The sequence below is a fragment of the Peromyscus leucopus genome, chromosome 4 (genome assembly GCF_004664715.2).
Source record: "Peromyscus leucopus breed LL Stock chromosome 4, UCI_PerLeu_2.1, whole genome shotgun sequence".
Classification (NCBI taxonomy): Eukaryota; Metazoa; Chordata; class Mammalia; order Rodentia; family Cricetidae; genus Peromyscus; species Peromyscus leucopus.
The window spans coordinates 45325213-45348085 of NC_051066.1; the positions used below are offsets into that span (position 1 = coordinate 45325213).

At 39.1% G+C, this 22873-nt stretch overlaps 1 protein-coding gene across 1 annotated transcript; it reads left to right on the plus strand.

The window, feature by feature from the left end:
• The first annotated feature begins 1268 nt into the window (after positions 1 to 1268).
• LOC119087844 (ankyrin repeat domain-containing protein 7-like) lies at positions 1269 to 22871 on the plus strand. The gene is made up of 9 exons (XM_037204851.1): positions 1269 to 1762; positions 3015 to 3129; positions 3290 to 3463; positions 13218 to 13324; positions 14727 to 14864; positions 16631 to 16683; positions 18304 to 18332; positions 18417 to 18498; positions 22774 to 22871. Exons 1-9 carry the CDS (start codon positions 1524 to 1526, stop codon positions 22836 to 22838), a joined length of 1002 nt encoding a protein of 333 aa, XP_037060746.1. The 5' UTR covers positions 1269 to 1523; the 3' UTR covers positions 22839 to 22871.
• Positions 22872 to 22873: the final 2 nt, after the last annotated feature.

Here is a 22873-nt window from a genome sequence, read left to right on the forward strand (position 1 = left end):
TGCAGCAGCTAGGAGGCCAAAGGTACAAGAGGGGTGGGCAACCAAAATGTCTGGATTATATAGGGAAGAGCCTCTGGGGGAAGGGCAGCCCAGCCCCTGGATTGGAGAGTTCAGGGTAGAGGGTGGGATATACAAGCCATACCCTGTTACAGGTAGGGACTAAGGGGTACTGAGAAAACCTGAAGGCCAGGTCCGCTTTGATATGTTAAAAAAATACCTCAGCCATTTGTCCTGGTGTTGAAACTTAACAATATTTGTGTTTATACCAATATATTTTTCCTTTATTCAATTAAAATATAATTACACCATTTCCCCCTCTTCCCTCCTTTCTACCCTATCTGTGTCCCCCCTCCAAACCTCAAGTCCTACTCTATCATCGTTACAAAACCTATAAATGGAAAACTATATAACAATAACCTGCTGAGTTCATTCAGTATTGCCTGCATGTATATGTTTATAGACACCCGGGGTTTCTATTGTTGTGATGAAACACCATGAACAAAGGCAAATTGGGAAGGAAAGGGTTTATTCAGCTTACATTTCCATATCACTGTTCATCATCAAAGGAAGTCAGGACAGGAACTCAAAGAGGGCAGGAACCTGGAGGCAGGAGCTGATACAGAGGCCATGGAGGGGTGCTGCTTACTGGCTTGCTTCCCATGGCTTCTCCAGCCTGCTTTCTTATAGAACCCAGGACCACCAATCCAGGGATGGCACCACCCACAATGGGCTGAGCCTTCCCACATAAATCACTAACCAAAAAACAAATAACTCTAGCTTCAGATAACTCTAGCTTGTGTCAAGTTGACATAAGACTAGCCAGCACAATAACAAATCAAAAAGCTCATCCCTGGGAAGACCAATTCTCCTTCTCTCAACAGTTGTTAGTGGCTTGAATCTCTTCAGTAAGACATAAACTTGACAGCAAACAAATCTCTAGCATGTCTACAAACTCAGAGATTAAACAACTCATTACTGAATGAGGAGTAGGTCGCGGAAGAAACCAGGAAAGAAAATAAAATATTCCTCGAAACTAAATGGAAAAGAAAACTTCTTTGACTGCCCCTAGATCTGCATGGAGGTGATGGGGGGGGGGCGGTTTAGAACCTCATTTGAGGCAACGTTAAGTGGACTTTCTGGCTGATTTTTGAGTATCGGTTTCTGCACATGCGCATTGAGCACCTTCCCTGCTAACATACTGGACAGCTCTCCAAAGAGAATGTGCGCCCATACCTGGCACGAGCCTGGACACCAGCTTGCTTGTGTGTTTACCAGCGTTGCTTGGCGACCACGTTGCCAACTGAGTCTGCTACTAAGCCAGCACAGAGCTTCCCTACTGAGACATTGTGGCAAGACTTGGCTCTGAGTTTCCTTCCATATTCAAACATTTAGGAGCTGGCTTACTATAAACCTTGGTTCTGGGTTTGGGAGAGGCCGTCTTGGCATAGTCTCTTATTTTGGGTTGGGGATGCAGGAGAAGCTTAGCGGGAAAGAAGGGGCCTGTGAAGCACACAACATTTACCATGGAGATATTCTTCCCCAAAAAGGAAAGGACGCCCCTGGGATTCTGTGATGGCCTGGATAAGATCTTCATGGGCTTTGGGAACCAGGATGAGAGAGGCTGTCAGCCGCCCAAATACCACACCAGCTATGCCCCTTATTATCCTATCCACAAGGCTGCGAGCATGGGCGACATAGACACCGTGAAGAGCTTCGTCAAACGGGGAGTTTTTGTCCTGGAACAAATAGATTGGAAGTACAGGTAACAGTGGGACGGGGGCGGGGGGAGAGTGGACGACGGGTGGGTACCTTGGAGCGAGGCACGGTGACTGGGGAGAAGGCCAGCTTCCTGTCTGAGGGGAGACAAGAGAAGCATCTGTCATTAATCTTAGGATGCACATCTGAGAAGGGTGAACCACCCAACTGGTCCTCGTTAACAGAGAAACAAATCAAGTAGTGCTTCACATCCTTCACAGTTCTCCGTCTAGAGCACTGACTGGCCTTTTCAAGGATTTCAACAAAGTTGTATAATACAGCTTTCGTGTATCCATTGGGGGGAAAAACATAATGTCATACGCATTGTGGAAAACTGAGTAACAGAAATTTCTAGTGTGTATCAACTTCCCACCTAAGAGGTTTTCTTTTTATAAGCAAAAGTTGATACTATGTCAGTGTATTCCTATGTATCCATGTGTTCAGGAAGGTACATTGTTTCCTGAAAGAACTTATAAGAGAAGACGGTTTGCTTTCTCCTATGTATTCACTTATTTCCTCTCCTTTAGTTGTGGGTACCATGTTCACTTCATGGTTTTCTGTACTTAGAGCTCCTCCCTCACAACTTTAAACACTCCTGAAGGGTCATTTGGTGTTGTCCTTATAAGCCACTATGTATTTATAATAGGATTTGATGACGAGTCTTGGTTTTCCCACCAGAGTTAACTCCAGTGATTTCTATCACACCGTAAGGCTCACTGACATCTTTGACAGCTTTCAAATCACTAACCTCCTCTTGACTTTTCAATTTTGTCCCACCTTTGGGTCACTTCATTTTCCCAATCCTTCCTAGGCAGATGCATGGGTCCCCAGTGTTCCATCACACTGCTCTCTCTTCAGGTTCTTCTGCATTGGTGCCCTAAGAGGAGCAGGTTCCATGAGCGGTGCCCAGGTCCTACCAGTTCTCAATCATCAGGGCTGTGGTATCTGAAGCCGAGTGCTCCCTGACACATATGGTACTTTGTTCAGAAGGGTCCCAGCAGGGTGCCTTGACCCTGGCTCCAGGCTGGTCAACAGGAAGAATCTATATCCTAAAACACAGAAACAACCCACATCAGGGAATATTGACTCCAGTGAAATTGTCTGATCCTTGCACTAAGAGGCAGTATAATGGCTTTTCTTCAGAAGAAAATCAAATTTTAAAATGCAGAGGCCTTAAATGCTATCGGTGATTATAACTGCATGTGTAAGTTTTGAGAAAATATTCTTTAAGTTCATAAAAATCCCTTTCGCACCCACAGAACTGCCCTGCATTTTGCCTGTGTCTATGGCCACCCAGAGGTGGTGGCTTTCCTGGTGGAGAACAGCTGTGAGATTAGTCCAAAGGACATTAAAGATGCCACACCTCTAATTAAGGTATGTTACTGCCATCAGTTTCAGATGATATGAATTTGAAATACATTTTTACATTAAAAAAATAAAGCTTACATCATTTAAATGTAACTAACTATGGAAGCCTGTGGAATTGCTGATCTGGAGTTCCTTAACATTCTGTGTGTTGGTGTTACATCCACAGGCTGCACAATGCAGACAGACAGAATGTCTTGTCATTCTGCTGAAGTATGGTGCTGATCCAGATATTATCGACTGTCGTGGCAACACCGCTCTGCACTACGCTGTCTACAACGGGGATGTCAAAACAGCCGCAAAGCTACTTGAATACAGGGCCAGCATTGAAGCAGTAAACGAGGTATACACCACCCACCTTTAATTCGAACGCACTTGAAACACACAGATTTTCACAGCCATGTGTACGTAGCGTCAGTTTTCTGTCTTTTCAAAGCTCTAGTCCTCTAATGGAAATGTTTTTTTGAAATAACCCAACCATTGAAGATACCACTTTAACTATTGGTACTTTTAGGAAGTATTGCACAGTGCAGCTTTCTGGAATGCATTTCTGACAAATGTTTATCAAAACAACGGATCTGCTAAAGTTCTGATTTGCCTGTTTCTAAGTCTGACAAAAGCTTTTCTTTGGTTAGTTAGAAATGACACCCAACACGTTTGCCTTTGATAGCAACTTTATCTTAAATGAGAAAGAAGTGTTTTCTGATAAATGGGCATCTGGATGCTGCAGACAAGTTATGTCATGTGATCAAGCTGTGAATGGTAAAGCCAAAGAAGGGAAACTAGAAAGGGAAGTTGAAGAGAAATACTCATATAAATGTGGGAATTTGATAATTGAGGGAAGAATATGAAGAAATCTTGATTTTTTTTGAAAAATGATTCACTTTATATTTATTCTGTGCTCTTCAGTTTGGTGATAATAATTCCTAATTAGGGAACATTACTAGTTAACAAGTGTGCCCAGAGGTGAATTTTAGTAGAACTCTGAAAAAATCAGACTGTCAATGAATAGGTAGCAATTACACAGAAAACAAAAACGGGAAAAAGAAGTGATTCACCGTGAAATGACCCTTGTTGGACAGAAATTGCCACTTTGATAAGGGCCTAAAGTCTACTCTGAAATCTACAATGCTTTACTGGGACTTGGGAGATTTTTATGCTGCATTTTTGCATAATCCAGTTGTATTTTGAAATTTCTATTGCTACTTCTGCCCATATCTTGCAAGTGAAACAGAGTTTTCAGCAAAGGCAGTGTTTGTCTCTTTCTCTCTTTTGGCCAAATCCTGAAATGATAAAGAAAACTGGTCTACCTGTGAGAGAAAAAGTAGAAACGATGCTCTTCTGCTTCCCCAGGCAAAATAAATAAATAAATATGTGCAGCACAATCATCTGGAGGGAGATTTGAAAATACACCTGTTTTTAGACATTATTAGATCTTATGAGATATGCCGATTCAGATGGTTACCTCTAACGTCTGAATGGGCATATCTAATAAGACCCAGGCATAAGCATTTAAAAATGTTTCCTCCATGTGATGGTGGGAGTGCCCTCCTCACTTGTCCCAGTCACCTGTGGTGGGCAAGGGAGCTGATCCCCCATCTTACCAGCTGCAGCACTTGGGAAAGTGGACCCTGCACCTCACCTCTGCAGCACTATAGAACTGACCTTATTGATAGAGGTGGGGGGTAGGTGGGGAGATGGGGGTGGTGGTGAGCTGTCCCTAAGAACTTAATCTTGGGAGATCTGGCCCTGCTTTTCATCTACCATATGTGGTGTGGGCCAGTCAGAAATGCCCCGCCCCCTCCCCCGCCTTGCCCCTTGCTGCCTGTAGCAGGTGGGAGAGCTGGTTCTGAGGTCCTAAGCATGGCAGAGCATCCCTGCCCCTCACCAGCTGTAGCACTCTGAGCCTGGCCTGGGTAACAGTAGAGTTGGCCCTGAAGGTGTAGGTGTGGAGGAGTCAACCAAAACCGAGGGCAGGAAAGCAGGAGAACTGGCCCCGCCCCTTGCTCATTGCTGTGAGGGGTGAGCTAGTCAGAGCAATACTGGAGAGCTTCACCCTGGTGCTGAGGACAGGGGAGAGCTGGTAGGCTGACCAACCCTGCAACGACCCAGACCCAGAACCAGGGTTACGAGTTGGTCCACTTCAACATCTACCCCATCTGTGATCTGCTGGAGCATGTGAAATGACCTGACCTGCAGACCCAAAGCTGCAGGATCTCTATGACACAGGCTATCCAATAACAGGATATCCAAGAGGCGTCCCAGTGAGGGCCCAGTATCGATTAGTGTAGTAGAAACCAGAGGCCTCGAACCAGACCAATGACTCTTTGTAATGAACACTTGCAAGAAAAGATACATGGACAAAAGGGTTTACTGTGTGACTCACTGTGTCACACTACAGCTTCCATGGTGAGATTTTTCCTGTTTTCTTTTCTTTCTTTATTTTTTTGTCTTAAATTTTATTTTATTTTATTTTGTAGGGGGAAGTTGCAAGGGCAGAGGGCAGGCATGAAGGGATGGGAAATGAATGAGATTGAAATGCATGATGTGCAAGACACAAAGAATAAATAAAATCAAAGCTAAAAAAAAAATGTTTCTTTCGGTTCTTCAGTTCCTAGAAAAGAATTTTGCATTTTTGCACACAAAATGTGAACCACACCCACAATTAAGGTTTTTTTGTTTTGTTTTGTTTTGTTTTCTCAAAGGGCTCAGAACTCAATGGAGTCCAATATAAACAGTGTCCTCCAGGAGCTGATCCACAGTTCAACTCCACGAGATCCTTTTTTTTAAAATTTTATTTTACTTAAAAAAAAAAATAGTTGTGTGGGGGTGTTTTGCCTGCAGGCATGTAAAATGTACAACATGCACACAGTACCCATAGAGGCCAGAAGTGGGTATCAGATCCTCTGAAATGAATTACAGATGGCTGTGAGCCACCGTGTGGACGCTGGGACTGGGACACAGGTCTTCTGCAAGAGCAGACAGTGCTCCTAACCACTGAGTATCTCTCTAGCCTAAGGAGATCTTAAAGAAATGTGGGTTTCAAGTTGCTCTTAAGTAACCAAGGCCAGACTGCTTAGCACTCATTTTATTGTCTGTCACCTGTGATGAAGGTGTCCCTACTGTCTGAGGCCCACAAGTGCTCCAGTTTGCTAGGGACCCCTTCAGATCACCAGATATCATCTACTCAAATGCGTGTTTGCATGAACAGTTGCTTTATGGTATTTTGTGATAGAGATTTTAAACTTCCAAACAATTTATAGGGTATGGCCTATTTTTTTTTCCTGTTACTCCCTTAGAAAAGGGATTGAATTTTATAAGTTAGAAGTTGTTATTTTAAAACTTTATCTCAAGCTGGGGGTGGGAAGGGGGGGTTGGGAGGGTGGCACATGCCTTTAAACACAGCATTTGGAAGGCAGAGGCAGGTGGATCTCTGTGATTTCGAGGCCAGCCTGGGCTAGAGTGAGTTCCAGGAAAGGCTCTAAATCTACACAGAGAAACCCTGTCTCAAAAAACAAAACAAAACAAAACAAAAAAAAAAACAAAGCCAAAGAAACAAACAAACAACAACAACAACAAAACCCAAAAACAAAAAGAACAAAAACAAAACCCAAAACTTTATCTCTGTCTTAAACATATTCACATCGAAATGCCTGTATGTACTATTAGGTTAACTGTAGTTAACTCTAAAAGGTTATGGCAACTGCAGACAAAATTGTATCATTTTGTGTAGATGTAACCAACCGTCTTATTAAATAAGAAACACAGAACCAATGCAAAGAAGAAAGCCAAGAGGTCAGAGCTAAGAGCTAAAACCTTACCCTTCCTTCTGCGGTGGTCCTACCTCTCCATACCAGAGCTACTTCCTGTGTGTCTGTCTTTTTATAGTGTTTCTGTTCTGCCTTCTCATTGGTTGTAAGCCCAACCACATGACCAACTCGTCATGGCCTGTCTGTATAGACCTCCAGGTTTTCTATGATTGGTATTGAGATTAAAGGCATGTGTATCCAATACTGGTTGTATCCCTGAACACACAGAGACTTACCTGGCTCTGCCTACCAAGTGCTGGGATTACAAGCGTACACCACCACTGCCCTGCTTTCCTATGGCTGGCTAATAGCTCTGACCCCAGGCAACTTTATTTATTAACATACAAATAACATTTTAATACAAATAAAATATCATATTTCCCCTTTTCTATCTTAATAAAAAGAATAAAGGAAAAAGCTTATAACTAACATAAGGAAAACTACATACAAAAGTACAATAACTATATACAATATATACAAGTAATAAATACCTAAACAATGTCTAGTTCATTTGTATTTGACAAATTCAGAGAAAATAATTCCATTATCTATCCTATTGTATCTAATTCACTTTCTATCCTAATTAATCTTCAACTATAACTAATTAATCTTCAACTCCCTCAGAGACCCAAGAAGGAAATAATATTAGCTAACAAAAATAAAAACAGGAAGTACATGCAAGCAACTTCCAAAAAATTGTGAGTTGAAGGAAAAAGCCAGCTGCTTGGACAGTCATCTGAGGTTTCTCTGCAGTGTTGGGGCATCATCTTCAGCCTATAGGCTTAGAGTATCTGACAGACTCTTGTGAAGTAGGATGTACACAAGGTCAACAGTTCAATTTCACATTGGGTGAGAGCAGTCTATATACCAGAAACACCTGAATTCCATTAGTATCATGTTATGATTCAGGTTTTTAAATTCTGGAAATTGTTGATGTTTTTTGAATTCAGCTGTCCATTCTTCTTGGCTATGTGTGCATGTGGCTTCATCTCAGCATCCCATTCTTCTCCACATCCCTCTATTAAATGCCATTCTACTATTGAGAGGCATGAGCTTAATTACTCTTCAAGAACAACTGTTTCAGCAGCTGTTCCATTGCACATCAGAAGCCATCGGCCCACTGCCTGTTCAGCTGCCTTCTAAGAAAAGGGCACTGTACCTTTTCCGGATTGTGAAGGCCAGTTCAGGGATGGTGCCATACTGTCCTGGCCTCAGAAGATGCCTTTTGATAAAGCCATAACCACACTTGTCTTGGCAAGAATCAGTAGTCCTTTGTTTCGTGTCCTGTCTGTCCTGTTTGTCAGCAGTTGATTCAAGGATACTAGGTTGTCCAGTGGCTAACTTTTGCCACAATGAAAGTTAACTCCAATTGCAGTTTTTTCAATGCCCATATTTTCTCTGAAGTAGACTAGTACTGCCAGGAGCCGACATGTCTCATAGTCATGATAAAAAAGAAAATTTTTCTAAGTTATTAAAACATTTTAAATGCCATATTCTGTAGATCTCTGAAGGGTTTGAAGATAACCTGTCTATCTAAAATATATCTATTCAATCTTGAAAACATACCTAATATGACTACAAGTTCTATTATAATGTTTAACCACTAACTTTCATTTCTTTATATCCTAATAGTTGGTAATAACAACATTCAAGGATCAGAAAACTGCATTACATTGTTAAATGAACAGTATAAGTACAATTAGAAATATACATATAGCATTTTCTAACAATATCAATTTCAATATATATAATTTGTATACAATATAAAACAATCCAATCCAATGTAAAGTATTTACATCTTTCCTTCCTTTCTTTCTTTCTTTCTTTCTTTCTTTCTTTCTTTCTTTCTTTCTCTCTCTCTCTCTCTCTCTCTCTCTCTCTCTCTCTCTCTCTCTCTCTTTCTTTCTTTTAAAACAAGAACCTCAAATCTAATCTCCTTTGCTTAGCCCTTTTCCTAACCCTTGACAACAATTTGTAACCAACCCCCCTAATCCATGAAAATTATCCCAGACCCAAAACCCATTAAAAGACCAAAAAATAAATAAATAAATAAATAAAACAAAAAATAAAACAAAACAAAAAATCCACCCACCCTACACCACCTCTTTGAGAATGTGGGCGTTGTATTCTTGAAATTGCTTCCTGCTGGGTATGGACGAAGGTATCTTTATCCTGAAAAGAAAAATTTTAGGTTAATTGTCAAATTCTAGGAAAGGTAACTATATCCTTCATTATCCAGTCTGTGTATAATGCCAAAGTTCAGGGTATATCTCAAATCCTTATTCAAGTAGTCTTTGATACTGGATCATCTCAGCTAGCTCTCTCAAAATTGCTCTGAGCATTTTGTAGTTCAAAGCTGATCTGTAGATGATGTTTGTCAGCTTAGTGATGTTATTATTGTCTACGTGGGGCCCCATCTTCTTCCTGGAGACTTCAGTTGATATTAGGCCTGGCCGTGAATTCCTGCAGAAAACTGATAAGAGACTCGAACAAAAAGACATATATATGCAGCTAATTGAAGCCCTTTTTCTTTTTAGAATTAGTTAGTACTCTATATGACCATTTTTTCTTAACAAAGTTTAAAATGTGTATATATATATATACATATATATATATATATATCTTGTAAATTTTAATATAAAATTCATACTTTAAGAAAAGTTTAAAGAATCAGAATAGAATCAAAGAGTTGAGATTAGTAATAGAATAGTCCCTTAATTAATGTGGCTTTTCTCCTGTCCCATAACAGAAGATGGCTCTTTTATTCTGGCATGATACAGGGAGCTTGCATTTTCCTTTTAACAACATGCTTGAGTTTAAAGAAGGAGAGAGCCATTCTCCAACTCCAAAGTCAGCTTTAGATTTTAATTGAACTGGGACTATTAGAAGACCAATAGTGTTAAATCTTTAGAGAAAAGCAGAAACAAACATTTAGGAAGATATAAAATTTTTTAGATGATATACCCATAGGCCATTTCACTCTGTTTCTTAGAATAGACGATTTGTCCCTTTTCTTCAATTGTCTCATTTGTCCAGTGTTCTTCAAATTCCTTAACCTTCTCTTAAAAGACAAAAACAAAAACTTTTCCCCATGGTTTTTTTGGGATGTTCCTTTTTGGCAAGTTATTATCTGATTAAATGAAAAGGCATGTGTTATTGGTATAAGTTAGTTTAAATTGGATGTTCAGTCTGGTTGATGAACTATCATCTCCTCTAATTAAGAGGTCTCTCTTGTTCAAATCGAACCTTTATCAATTTTGATGGTACCCACAGCTTATCTTCTCCTGTAGAAATAAAAGCAAAACCTCATCCCCTATGTAACATATATCCTGGTTTCCATTCTGAGGTTAGCACATCCTTAAAGTATATAGGCTGGTTTAATTCTGTAGTTTTTTCTATTATCCAATGTCTCTCTGCAGCTGTTGTTCCTTTCTCATTAGCACTGAGAAAATTCAAAGTTAATAGAGCATTATGTAGTCTATTTCTGGGGGGTTTTGTTACCCCTTTCTGTTTATTTGGCATATCCTTTAGAGTTCTGTTTGATCTTTCTATAACTGCTTGACCTGTAGGATTATGTGGTAGACCTGTAATATGGTTTATATTATAATAAGCAAAAAAAACTGTTTCATTTTAACAGAGACATATGATGGAGCATTGTCAGTTTTAATTTGTGCAGGTATACCCATGATGGCCATAACTTCTAGCAAATGAGTGATTACAGAATCAGCTTTTTCAGAACTCAAAGCAGTTGCCAATTGCAATCCTGAATAAGTATCGATGGTGTGGTGTACATATTTCAATTTTCCAAATTCTGCAAAGTGAAACACGTCCATATGCCAGATTTCATTCCTCTGAGTGCCCTTTGGGTTACATCCTGATGGTAATGGCATTTGATTGTAGAAGGAACAAGTAGGACATTTCTTTACTATTTCTTTGGCTTGTTGCCAGGTTACAGAAAAATCCTTTTTTAAACCTTTACTATTGACATGATGTTTTTTATGAAATTCTGAGGCCTCCAGTACATTTCCTATCAATAATTTATCAATCTCATCATTGCCTTGTGCTAGAGGGCCTGGCAGACCAGTATGGGATCGGATATGAGTTATATATAAAGGATGACTCCTTTTCCTGATTGTATCTTGTAATTGAGTGAATAGTGAAGTTAATTCTGAAGCATCAGGGATAAATTCTGCAGTCTCAATATGTAATACCACTCTTTCAGCATACTGAGAGTCAGTTACTATGTTGAGAGGTTCTGAAAAATCCATTAATACCAACAGAATAGCATACAATTCTGATTTTTGAACTGAATTATAAGGACTTTGAAGCACTTTACCTAAATTTTCTGATTTGTAACCTGCCTTTCCTTGTTTGTTGGCATCTGTATAAAATGTACGAACTCCAGATATGGGTTTTTCCCGTACAATTCGAGGCACGATCCAATCAGCTCTCTTTATAAGATCAATTCTATTGCTTTTTGGGATATTTGCTGTTAATTTCTCCCAAAAAATTACTGCAAGCTTTTTGCCAAGGTTCACTTTCTATCCATAATTTTTCAATGTCCTCCTTAGTTAAAGGTACGACAATTTCTGCTGGGTCTATTCTTGCTAATTGACGAAGTCTCAATTTTCCTTTCCAAAACAAGTCAGAGATTTTTTCCACATAAGTTTTTAATTTTTTTATTTGGTTTATTTCATCACGGCCTGTCTGTATAGACCTCCAGGTTTTCTATGGTTGATATTGAGATTAAAGGCATGTGTCCAATACTGGCTGTATCCCTGAACACACAGAGACTTACCTAGCTCTGCCTACCAAGTGCTGGGATTACAAGCGTACACCACCACTGCCCTGCTTTCCTATGGCTTGCTAATAGCTCTGACCCCAGGCAACTTTATTTATTAACATACAAATAACATTTTAATACAAATAAAATATCACCATAATTTTGTACCAAGGAAGGTGATCTACTGGCTTTCCTCAATATAAAAGAAATATGTATAGATCAGTGTTAGAATTATTATTGATAAAACCATTGTCTTTTTTCTCAAAAACAGCTTGAAGTAGTAATTAAAATGAAACCAGATTTAAAAAAGCATTTGAAAAAGGCATGGTGTCACAAATCCTAGCATCATAACACTTAGGAGATTAACAGAGGAGAACCATGAGCCCAAGAAGCTAGCCTGGGATACATAGTGAAATTCTGTTTCAAAAGGCAAAAATCAACTGTAACAATCCTCCCCCTGCCCCGCCACCAAAAAAAAACCCAAAAGTAGTTGTGCTTCCGAGTCATGAGAACATCATCATTGTCATCATTATCATCCTCATCATCATTTTGGAACTCACTATCCAGACCAGAATGGCCTTGAACTCATGGAGACCTGCCTGTCTCTGCCTCCCACGTGCTGGGACTAAAGGTATGCACCACCACACCAGGCCTGAGAATATTATCATAATTGAGAATGAAATTTCCTACTGAGCTCTCTACAGTTAAATAAGACCTCATTTTATAATAAGAGCAAGCAAAGTTCTTTCAAAGCCTGTTCATTTAAGTGAGAGCCCATTTTCTGAAATGCCGATATTGGTGTCCCGGATCTGGTACCACATATAAAAGGGAATTAAGTTTTTCTGCAATTGCATGAAATGTCTGTTGCATCTCAAAATTCTCAACACTGTGTCCCTTGAACTTTACATCCTTAAATGCTAATGTCTGCCATAAAAGGCAACTTCAAAAGAGTAGAAGTTATAAAAAATAAAGGGATTTCCCTGATGGAGGACCTGTACTACTACTACTACTACTCCCCCTCTTCTTCTTCTTTTTGTCACATTCCCGGACAGGTAGTCATGCAGTCTTTTTGTTGGGTCATGAAATGTCTGGAAAAGAGATCTTTCTTTGTAATGCAGAGAGAAAGAAAATATAGACTAGGAAGTTTAGCTTATTTGCAAGCAACAATACATAAAGTTTTTGCTGTTGTGGTCTTTGTTGTGGGTTGTTGAAATAAAGATACAGAATCAAGAAGCTTTTTAAACAGGAACAATCACATGGCCCCAAAACACCAGTATGCATGTTTTGACAAAAGCAAAAATCTGTGGCAATAGGAAACGTTTGCCATGGATTTGGGAGTGAATATATGTGCTCACTCTGCGTAGGGGGATTTCACGGAAAAGGGGGAGCCCACGTGGAAGTCAGTGGGTTGAGGAAGAAATGGCCAGTCATTTATTGTTGGCATTTATGATTATGTGCTCAAGGAATTTATTAATTTCAATTCATCACTGATTTTGTTTCGACAGAACAAGATCACACCACTTTTGCTTGCTCTGAAACAAAACAAGGAGAAGATGGCAGAATTCTTAATCAACAAGGGAGCCAACACAAAAACATGTGACTTTCTGGGAAGGTAAAAAAGTCTTTGTACCTTAGCCAGGTGGTGGCACACACCTTTAATCCCAGCACTTAGGAGGCAGAGGCAGGCGAATCTCTGTGAGTTTGAGGCTAACCTGGTGTGCAGAGTGAGATCTGGGACCTGCACCAAAACTACACAGAGAAACCCTGTCTTGAAAACAAAAAACAAAAACAAAAGTCCTTGTACTTCAATAAAGTTAGTGAGTTTGGTGCTGTAACTATCACCCAAGCCACAGTATTAAACACATAGGAAGAAGAATGTAACGTTTACTTACTGAGATAACTTTAACCTAGACCATCAGTTTGGTACAAAAGAAAGTGTTCAGTGTGAACAACAAAAAGACAACATACAATAGGGTCTATATCTCCTGATAATACAAAATAATGTTGATTGACTGTATTGCAACTTATTCATTGGGCAACTTATTTAGCTAAACAGGTCTCATATTTTATTTGTTTTTAAGGTGTTAATTTCAATTTTTTAATAATAGTGTGACTCTTAATGTCTTAATAGTATTTGTCACCCATGCTCCTCATATACTGCTTCCTTAAAAATGGCAATCTGTTGGATGGCTCTTTGCATTAAATTTCTTTGCAAAATATTGTATGGTTATCTCTCAGTAACTGTTAATTCCTATTACCACATGGTACTCTACTTTTTTCCTCTGAATTTATTTTGAAATTTTATTATTTGGCATGGTCAAAAGAACAAAAAACTTTTATTGAATAAGTTTGGATGAGTAAAAATCACAGTTGGGTGACAAGAAAAAAAATCTCAATATTCACACAAGACTGAACTTAATTACAGCCTCCACACTTCCTGAATGTACAACCTCAGGAATTTTGCACATTGCTAGATTTACTTCCTGATTCAAAAAGTAGGGTTATGCTGGGACATAGTATGTATTATGTATTATGTAGTTCTAGCACGTGGTCATCTGCTACAAACGTCATTGCTACCATTATTATTAGAATCACTTATTTTATAATTATACTATTATTATGTTAACCACGCAAATAAGCTTTTCCCCTTTGCTCTTTAGTTTATGAATTACAATATATTATATCAGACTAGAAAAGAGACAAAAAAATTCTCTACTTAAATATTCACCTACTTTGAGAAATAGCCTCAGTATTTGTGAAAGAGAGGACATGGGGTTCTAAATTCTACTGTTCTACCTTAGTGGGAAAACAGGCTTTCTGTTTATTTTTTCTTGATTTGTCTGAGGGATAATTTACAGGATGAACATTTGAGCTCCCAAGATGTTTATGTCTGTTAGCAGATGGTCAGTTCTACATATACAAACAATATTTCAAACTGGTAAAACATATTCAATGAGGTGTTTAACAACTTTATTAAAGTACCTAACAGCCGGGCTCTACCTCTGCTCTTTTAGAAGCACCCTTATGTATGCTGTAAGGTGTGGGTCAGAACTTATCATCAAGCTTCTTCTTCAAAGAGGTATCGATACCTTTAAGCAAGATGCCTTTGGATGGACAGCTAAACGTTATGCTGTTGAAAGTAAAAGCAAAGTGTAAGTGTTCACATTTACTTGCTAACATTAAATGGAGATGCAAAGTAATTACTAATACCCCATCTTATATATTTAGTTTAGGTTGTCTTGGATTGGCAGTGACATAATCCACCCTATCATCCAGAAACTAATCAAAGCTCTAGATGAATTAGAAGTAGCAATGGACACAGGATTCTTTGTCTCTGGATTTTTATTTTGGTGGGGGTGGATGCTGCCAATTGAACCCAGGACTTAACATGATTTAGGCAAGTATTTTATTGAAGGACTATATTACTATCTCTTAGGTTAGGACTTTTCAAACTCTATAGGTGCAGAAACTTTGTAAAACCTTACCTAGTTTTGAGAATACATAATGATACCCACCAAAAGAAACCCAGAGTTGAGCCTTGTGGAGTTATGGAGAACATCATCTGAAGGAAACACATAAGTACTCAGCAAAAGGACTTCTACTCCCAGAATTCCATGGACACCGGCTCCCAGTGCATGTTAATCCTTTGTGCCAGGGCCATGTGATCTCTGGAGGTTGAGTGTTACCATTTTCTAGCTGCTGCTGTTGCCTTTTGCCACATAGTGTGCCCCGCCTTTTACTTCCAGAGAGATAGGACAAGTGGAATATTTGGAGTCCATGGATACCCTAAGGATGCTGGAATATGCCAGGGGTCTGGGAAATATGGACCACTTGTTGATACCAAGAAACCTGAGTGAAGGACATTTGGAGACCTGGTAGACCCTGGGGCACTTGGACACCTGAGTGAATTGGGAATTGGAATTTGAGGGACCTGAAAGTATTTTGGGGATCTAAGGTCACTGGAAGTCTTTGTGAGTCTGGGGGCATTGAGTGATCTGGTTATTTGGGGGACTGAAAGGCCAGAAGTCATTTAGACCAGGGGCACCAAGACATTGGGTGCCATTGGGTATGGTGGGATATGGGAGGACATGGACATATTGTTGAATTGAAAATTGCAAAAACTCACTTGACATCTGCATATTGATATCAAGTCCATACTAGTATTTTACTAGCCCCAGAATTTTTAGACTTTTATCTTCACTATCTAGGCACTTTGCATCTTTAGTCCAAATATAATCCATACATTTGAGGTATGAATAATTTCACATTGTTGTTAACTAGCTGTTTAGATTTTAAAATGTTAAATGGATGATTTTCTTTGAACTGTGTGATGAAGAATAGAATAGGTAAAAACAGAAGTAGGTCTTAAGATTTTTGGTAAGGCCAATATAAGAATATCATATATTTTAAGGAAATACATGTTGAGGATTGTTTGGGAGTCTAAAACAGTTCAGCCTAAAGAGACAAATGATCTTGTTGCTTTTCTATTTGTCATGCATACTTTATATTACCTTATTTAGTCATATCAGCCTGATATACAAAAACAGTTAAAGTCATTATTTTTTTAGAGGAAGACATTAAGCCTAATAGAAATAACATGTCCAAGAACAAGCAGCTATTGGCTACAAATATAAGATTTCTTCTGTGTTCAAGATCCTTTCGATCATGCTGAGAAAACTTGGTTCATGTATGGAGTTGGATTGCTTTTGATTCATGACCCTCCTGCTTCATTATTTTCTTGTTCAGTTATAAGCTTGATAAAATACAGAATCCACATGTTTGTAGCATATGTTTAAAGGTTCTGATAGTATCATGGATAGTGCCTGAAATACTTCTCTGAGTGTAATGTGACAGGTGAGTGTTCTCATATCAACATCGAACTAGTAAATTGATTTACCATTCTTTTGGTCCATGACAGTAGAACACTACTTATCGACTATGATGAAGACGAACTGAGACAAACATATTTAGGTAAGAGTTCTGATAGTGAATTACTGGGAAAATTGAAACTAAATGTAAATAGAATTGGTATTTTTCTTAACTTGTTTTCTAAGGGCTTGGAGATCAGAATCCTTTAAAAAAAACTTACATGAAAATTTTAATCTAAAAAAATATTTTTATTTAATTTCCTTGAAATTTATATATCATTATATAGAAAGAAAAAATACTTTAAAATTGCCTGATTGTTGCATTAAAATTGGATTTGTTAAAAAATGGATTTTTTTCTGAAATATTGGAATGAGCGTACTGAATTTAGTAAGCAAATATTATATGATGTAAAAAGTATATATGATGTAACATTCTCTAATCAGCATTGGGATTTATTTACCTGGGCTCATAGTCAGCTCTTCTTCATGGAGATCATATTTCACCCTGACATATGCATAATTTCTGTATTCCTTATGTCCATTGGGAACAAAATCATACTTCCTAAATCATAACCATGTACTTTATTTACTGTGTGTTCCTCACACATGGCATGAAAAAGCAGGAGGCATGCTAATGGGAGGAGGGAAAGGATTAACATGAGGAGGATTGAGAGGAATGGGGAAGGGTAATGTGAAGGGAAAAACAAGAGGACTGTATCATGAAATGTCAAGACTAAATGCGTTACTTTATATATTACCTTTAAAACTGATAAAGTGCATATTCATATTTTCTATTAACGTGCTTCTGTCCTATCACTGTCCTTACTTATAATTAGTTTCAGAGCTAAGTTCCAGCAGCCCCAAAGAACTATACTTAGCCACTCATCCCAATGGGAATATTAACATTTCCAGTATGTGTGAAAATCAGAGAAATATGCAGTCAATGCACATATTGGGAAGAGGAACACATAAAAGAATACCAAGCTCACCTTCAGGGTCCTAGCACAGATTTAGGTACAAGTAATGTCAGAATTGAGGCAAGCTGAAAAGGGTGCATAATTCAGAAGTCATGGTTAAGGTGTGTCTGAAGGACACTGTGCCAATTCTGACCAGTAAAGTGATCTGAAGAGAGTTCTTGTTGGTTGAGGGGACAAGCTGCTTCTCAGGACATGATTGCTCATGCTCCTGGGACAGCCTTGTCATCATGGATTACTACCTTTCTCAGGGAATAGGTTAATCATGCAAGGCTCTTTTGTCCCCAGGGAAAAGGTTTCACAGGATAAGTAGGAGTCTGTAGGTACCATTTGAGAAACTTGAATGAGAGACTGTAAAAGTTGATGGTAAGTCGTCTCAGTTAGTCTTTGTGAGTTCAACCCTGAAGAGGAATGATATAGGTTAGGCATCACTATGATTTAGGAGGACAGTTCTTTAGTGTTTAATATGCCTGTGTGCCAAAGTTGGTAGGTTACACAAGATACAGGAAAAGATTTCAAATGGAGAGATGTCGAGGATTTTTCACATTTTCATTTGCATTGCAGGACCAAGTAGGGTATTAGTGCTTTTTAGCACAGTTTCTAAGTACCTATTGTTTCCTGATGAGTTACCGAAATTAAAATACTTGATTAGAACCACAGACAGGAGAATTCTGCTCATTTCTGTCTTTGTGAATGCTGATCCCCTTTGTTGTCTACATGGATTGATTGCATCTTCTTTTGCTTTGTAGATATCATGAAGAAAGACACTTGCTCAACGGTAATGACTTTTTATAATTTTCTTGAATTACTAAACAGACACTGTATGAAATGTTCAACACTTAACAATTACCCTCTTTCAAAGCCCTTTCGGCCTACCTCAGAAGTGAAAGATTCTCTTCAAAGTGAAGAAGTGGAAAAGACAGAGGCAAAACCATCAAAGTCAGGTAAAATTTCCAGTTTAAGTTATTTGAAAAGAAGTAGGTGAAATATTAATGTTCCCATTCTTAATGCTACCCATTTGCAAAGAGATGGTGTACATTGTCATAGCCAACGAAATGGTTGTTTCAGGCATCAATATTTCAGAGAAAGGTCTTCATTAGTACATGTAAGACATGCTGACAAATAGAAGTTTTGACTTAAATTTTACTCTTTCATGTTTTAATACTTTACATTTACCAGTTTGGAATCTCATAGACATTTAAAGAGGTTAATCATAAGACTTTTTAGGTTTTCCCAAAGTTTAAAACTGCCTGCAGTATGGAACAAATGAGAACAAAGCCTAATGACAATTATGTATGACTATCCCAGCAAGAAGCATTACCTTTCATGATAACCTGAAAAAAAATAAAATAGGAAAGAAAGACAAATGCTGGAGGTTCAAGTGCTGTGATACAGCCTGTGGTCCCAAATTTTGGGAAGTCAGGCAAAAGATTCCCCGAACATAGAAGTTGTGGGTTAACCTTGATATATAGCAAGAGACCCTCTATTATAAACAACAACAGAAAAATCCATTTTAATTCTACCAGGATACCACGTCTTCTGATTCCCAGTTATTTACTAGCTAATTTAGTGATCTCATCAGCTATGTATCTGATCATAAAACATAGCATTATATAATTGGTTTTAATGTATAAAATCAAACCAATACACTTCATATTGTCATGTTTATTTTCCTTTTTTTCTTTAATCATTTTTTAATGATTTAAAATTTTTAACCATTTCATGTAATTTTGATGATGCCCACCTCATTACACTTGCATCCTTCTCTGCCTCATCCTGCCTCCCATCATCTGACTATGCAAACTACTCTTTTTATTTTATTTTTTTCTGAGCCCATGTTAAATTCAGTCCCATTTGCATGTTAAGTATTGTCTGAGGATTTTTATTGCTGTGAAGAGACACTATGACTACTGCAACTCTTATAGAGAAAACATATAATTGGGGTGGCTCGCTTACAGTTTCAGAGGTCCAGTATCATCATAACCAGGAGCATGACAGCATGCAGGCAGGCATGGTGGCTGGCTACGTCTTGACGAGAGGGCAGCAGGAAGTTGACTAACTGTCATACTGTCTGAAGCTTGAGAACAGAGCTCTCAAAGCCCACCCCCCAGAGTGACACACTTCCTCCAACAAGACCATACCTACTCCAACAAGGCCACACCTCCTAATAGTGCCACTCCCTTTGGGGGCTATTTTCTTTCAAACTACCACAAGTATACAATCTATACCTGGCTACCCTTTAGCTGTTGTTAGTTCTTGATGAGTTCAGTGAAAATTAGAAGTAGAACACTTAATGAAAAGTCTGGGAATGCATTCCTTCAACATTGTGGAGTAAAATGCAACCCACAACAAAATCAGCAATGAAAATGGTTTACACATGTTCCCTCATACCTCATCTTAGTTTTTAAAAATTGCATATTGTTCATTTGTGTGTGTGTGTGTGTGTGTGTGTGTGTGTGTGTGCATGCTCGCAGAGGATCATGCATACAGTGGCACATGTGTGGAGATCAAAGGACAATGGATAAGAATAAGTTATCTTCTTCTGGTATGTTAGTTCCTGGGATGCAACTCAGGATATCAGACTTCACAGGAAGCACCTTGACAGCTGAGCTGGCTTATGTGAGCTGCACAAGTATTTAATATTAATGACCAGATTTGAATTCTTCAGGAAACCACATTTGTTCACTTTTAAAAATGTTAATAAAGTCACTCTGCATTGGAAATAGATACATTTGTATCAAATGTTTCATGAAGCTTTACTTCAATTTCGGTCAGCTTCATCCTCATTTTGTTATTCTGTTTTCTATTAACTCTCCTGGCTCTAATTATTCCTATGAACTTCGCATCCATCATCACCACATTTAGAGTGATAAATCACCATTGAAAATGTGAAGGAAAAGCATGCTTTGGAACATTAATAGCCTAGATTCCAAGCTTTCATCATTCAGTGTAAGGCTGATTATGCCAAAATCTGAATCCTTGACCTTCTCTTCTGGACCACTTCTCTGGCATCACTGGCATGCTGATAATGACATCTTTAACCACCTCCATGTTATTGGCTGACACATGAGTCATATAGGACTTCCCCTCTGTTACTACTTCCTTTCATGCTTTCACCCTTTCCTAAAATATATCTGCCCACACTCTCATGATAACTGTTAAGTAAGGCAGAACTTCTAAGTGGCGCCAGTTAAGTGCAAGCGAGGAGATGGTGGCATCTGTAAACAGAGACAAAGTAGAATGACATGTATGTGTGGAGATGCCATGAGGAAAACCACACTTAGTATTCAAATTTAGAAAAAGGAATTCAAGTCTTACTTTCTGTTAGTGTGTTTAGTGTCCCGTTGCTGCCCTTACTTGTAACTAGTTTCGGGGCAGAACCTCCAGTCGCCCCAAAGAGCCAAGCATAGTTATCCATGCCAAAAGGAATAGTAATGTTCCCAGTAAGTGTGAAAATCGGATGGTGGGAGCCATGTGACTTCTTTGAGGAACAAGGCCTGAAAATAGCATGGACGGCTCTCCCTGTGGCAAAGCCCTGGAGACCCTGACCCATTTGGTAAAACCTGTGGCGAGTTCGATGCATGATTCTGGGCTTGATCCCAGGAGCGTGTGTGCTACCTGCTCTTCTTGCTGTCACTAAGGTAGCCCTGCTGCTGGCCTGAACGAGTCACAGTAGGTCATGCAGTTTAATATTACTTATGTGCATAACCGTTCTGGAAAGAATGATTTTAACCACAAGAGTCTTTGAGAAATGTGATTCAATAGATGATATCAGGACTTAAACAGTTCTAGAAACAGGGAATGAAGCAGAGTCATAGAAACCCACAGTGCCTTAATCTCTAACAACTGTGCCAGTACTCCAAGAACTTAAGGGAGAAGGACATGTAATCAGTGCTAGAAACTTAGGGAGTAAAAACTGATTGTAAAACTCTTCATGCAGACCACTGAAACTGTATAAATGAAAACAGCCCAGGCTATCAGGGGCCACTTGTTTGAAGGACAAGGGGTCACAATTTCTTCATAGCACACATTCATCCCAGGTCATCAAATCCATCTGGAGCAAGGCTTCCAGAAATCATAGAAATATTCATAAATGTACACATTGGAAAGAGGACCACATAAAGGAATCCAGAGGTATAGGGCTTATCCTCAGGGTCCTGGGACAGATTTAAGTACAGATAATGTCAGAATTGAGGCAGGCTGAAGAGGTTGTATAACTCAGGAGTCATGGTCTAGATGGACACTGTGCCAGTTCTGACTCTGTAAGATGATCTGAAGAGAATCCTTGTTGATTGAGGGCACATGACACTTCTCAGGAGATGATGGCTTGTGTTCCAGAGACAGCCCGGACATCATGGATAACTACTGTGCTGCCTGGATTTGTGTCAGCTGGACACACACTCTAGAATGTCATGTGAAGAATGATGTCAGTTGAGGAATAGTCTCCATCCGATTGCCCTTAGCTAAGTCTTCAAGGGCGTTTTCTTGATTGCTGATTGACTTGGGAGGGCCCAGCTCACTGTGAGGGCACCACTCTTGGGCAGGTTGTCCTGGGTTGTTTAAGAAAGCAGGCTGAGCAAACCACAAGGAAAGCAGTAAGCAGTGTTCCTGCATGACCTCTGCTTCAGCTCCTGCTGTCAGGTTCCTGTCCTCAGTTCCTGGATCAGCTTCCCCTGATGATGGGCTGTCATGGTAAAGTTGGTGGTCACAGCAGGAGAACTTCACTAGAACAATTTCCTTCACCCAGGAAAAGGTTTACCCTGCAGGGCTCTCTTGTTTCTGGGACAGGCCTTGCAGATTCCATTTGGGAACCTGGACAGGAAACTAAAAGCTGACAATAATTATCTGAGTTGATTTTTGTGGCTTCAGCCCTGAAGAGGTACCGCACAGGCTAGATGTCACTTGTTTCTAGTCAGACACTCTGCGTTTAATGTGCCTCTGTGTAGAGGTTAGTGGGTGACCCAAAGCACAGGAGACAGATTCCAAGGTGAGGGATACCAAGATTTGATCCTGTTTTTAACGACATTGTAAGCCAATGGAGGAGTCAATATTTTTTAGAAAAAAATAATCTAAGTGCCTATTAGATTTTGATCATTTAAAACCAAAATATAATTTGGAAATATGAGCACTAGAATGCTGCTCTTTGCTGTTTCTTCCTGAATGCTGGTTACCTTTGCTTTTTTGATTATATTTTGATCATATTTCCTGTTGCTTTGTAGGGAACGCTGAGAAGGATACACGCTCAATGGTAACAACTGTTATGATTTTTATCTTAAATTACTAAGTAGATATTATGTGAAATATATAACTTTAACAATC

What these genes read in the sequence shown, in the direction of transcription:
- LOC119087844 (XM_037204851.1), top strand. Translation starts at nt 1,524, where the DNA reads ATGGAGATATTCTTCCCCAAAAAGGAAAGGACGCCCCTGGGATTCTGT. An exon ending in ACTGAGACAAACATATTTAG is followed by an intron (nt 16,684 to 18,303) that starts GTAAGAGTTCTG and finishes TTTGCTTTGTAG; the next exon opens with ATATCATGAAGAAAGACACT. An exon ending in GGCAAAACCATCAAAGTCAG is followed by an intron (nt 18,499 to 22,773) that starts GTAAAATTTCCA and finishes GTTGCTTTGTAG; the next exon opens with GGAACGCTGAGAAGGATACA.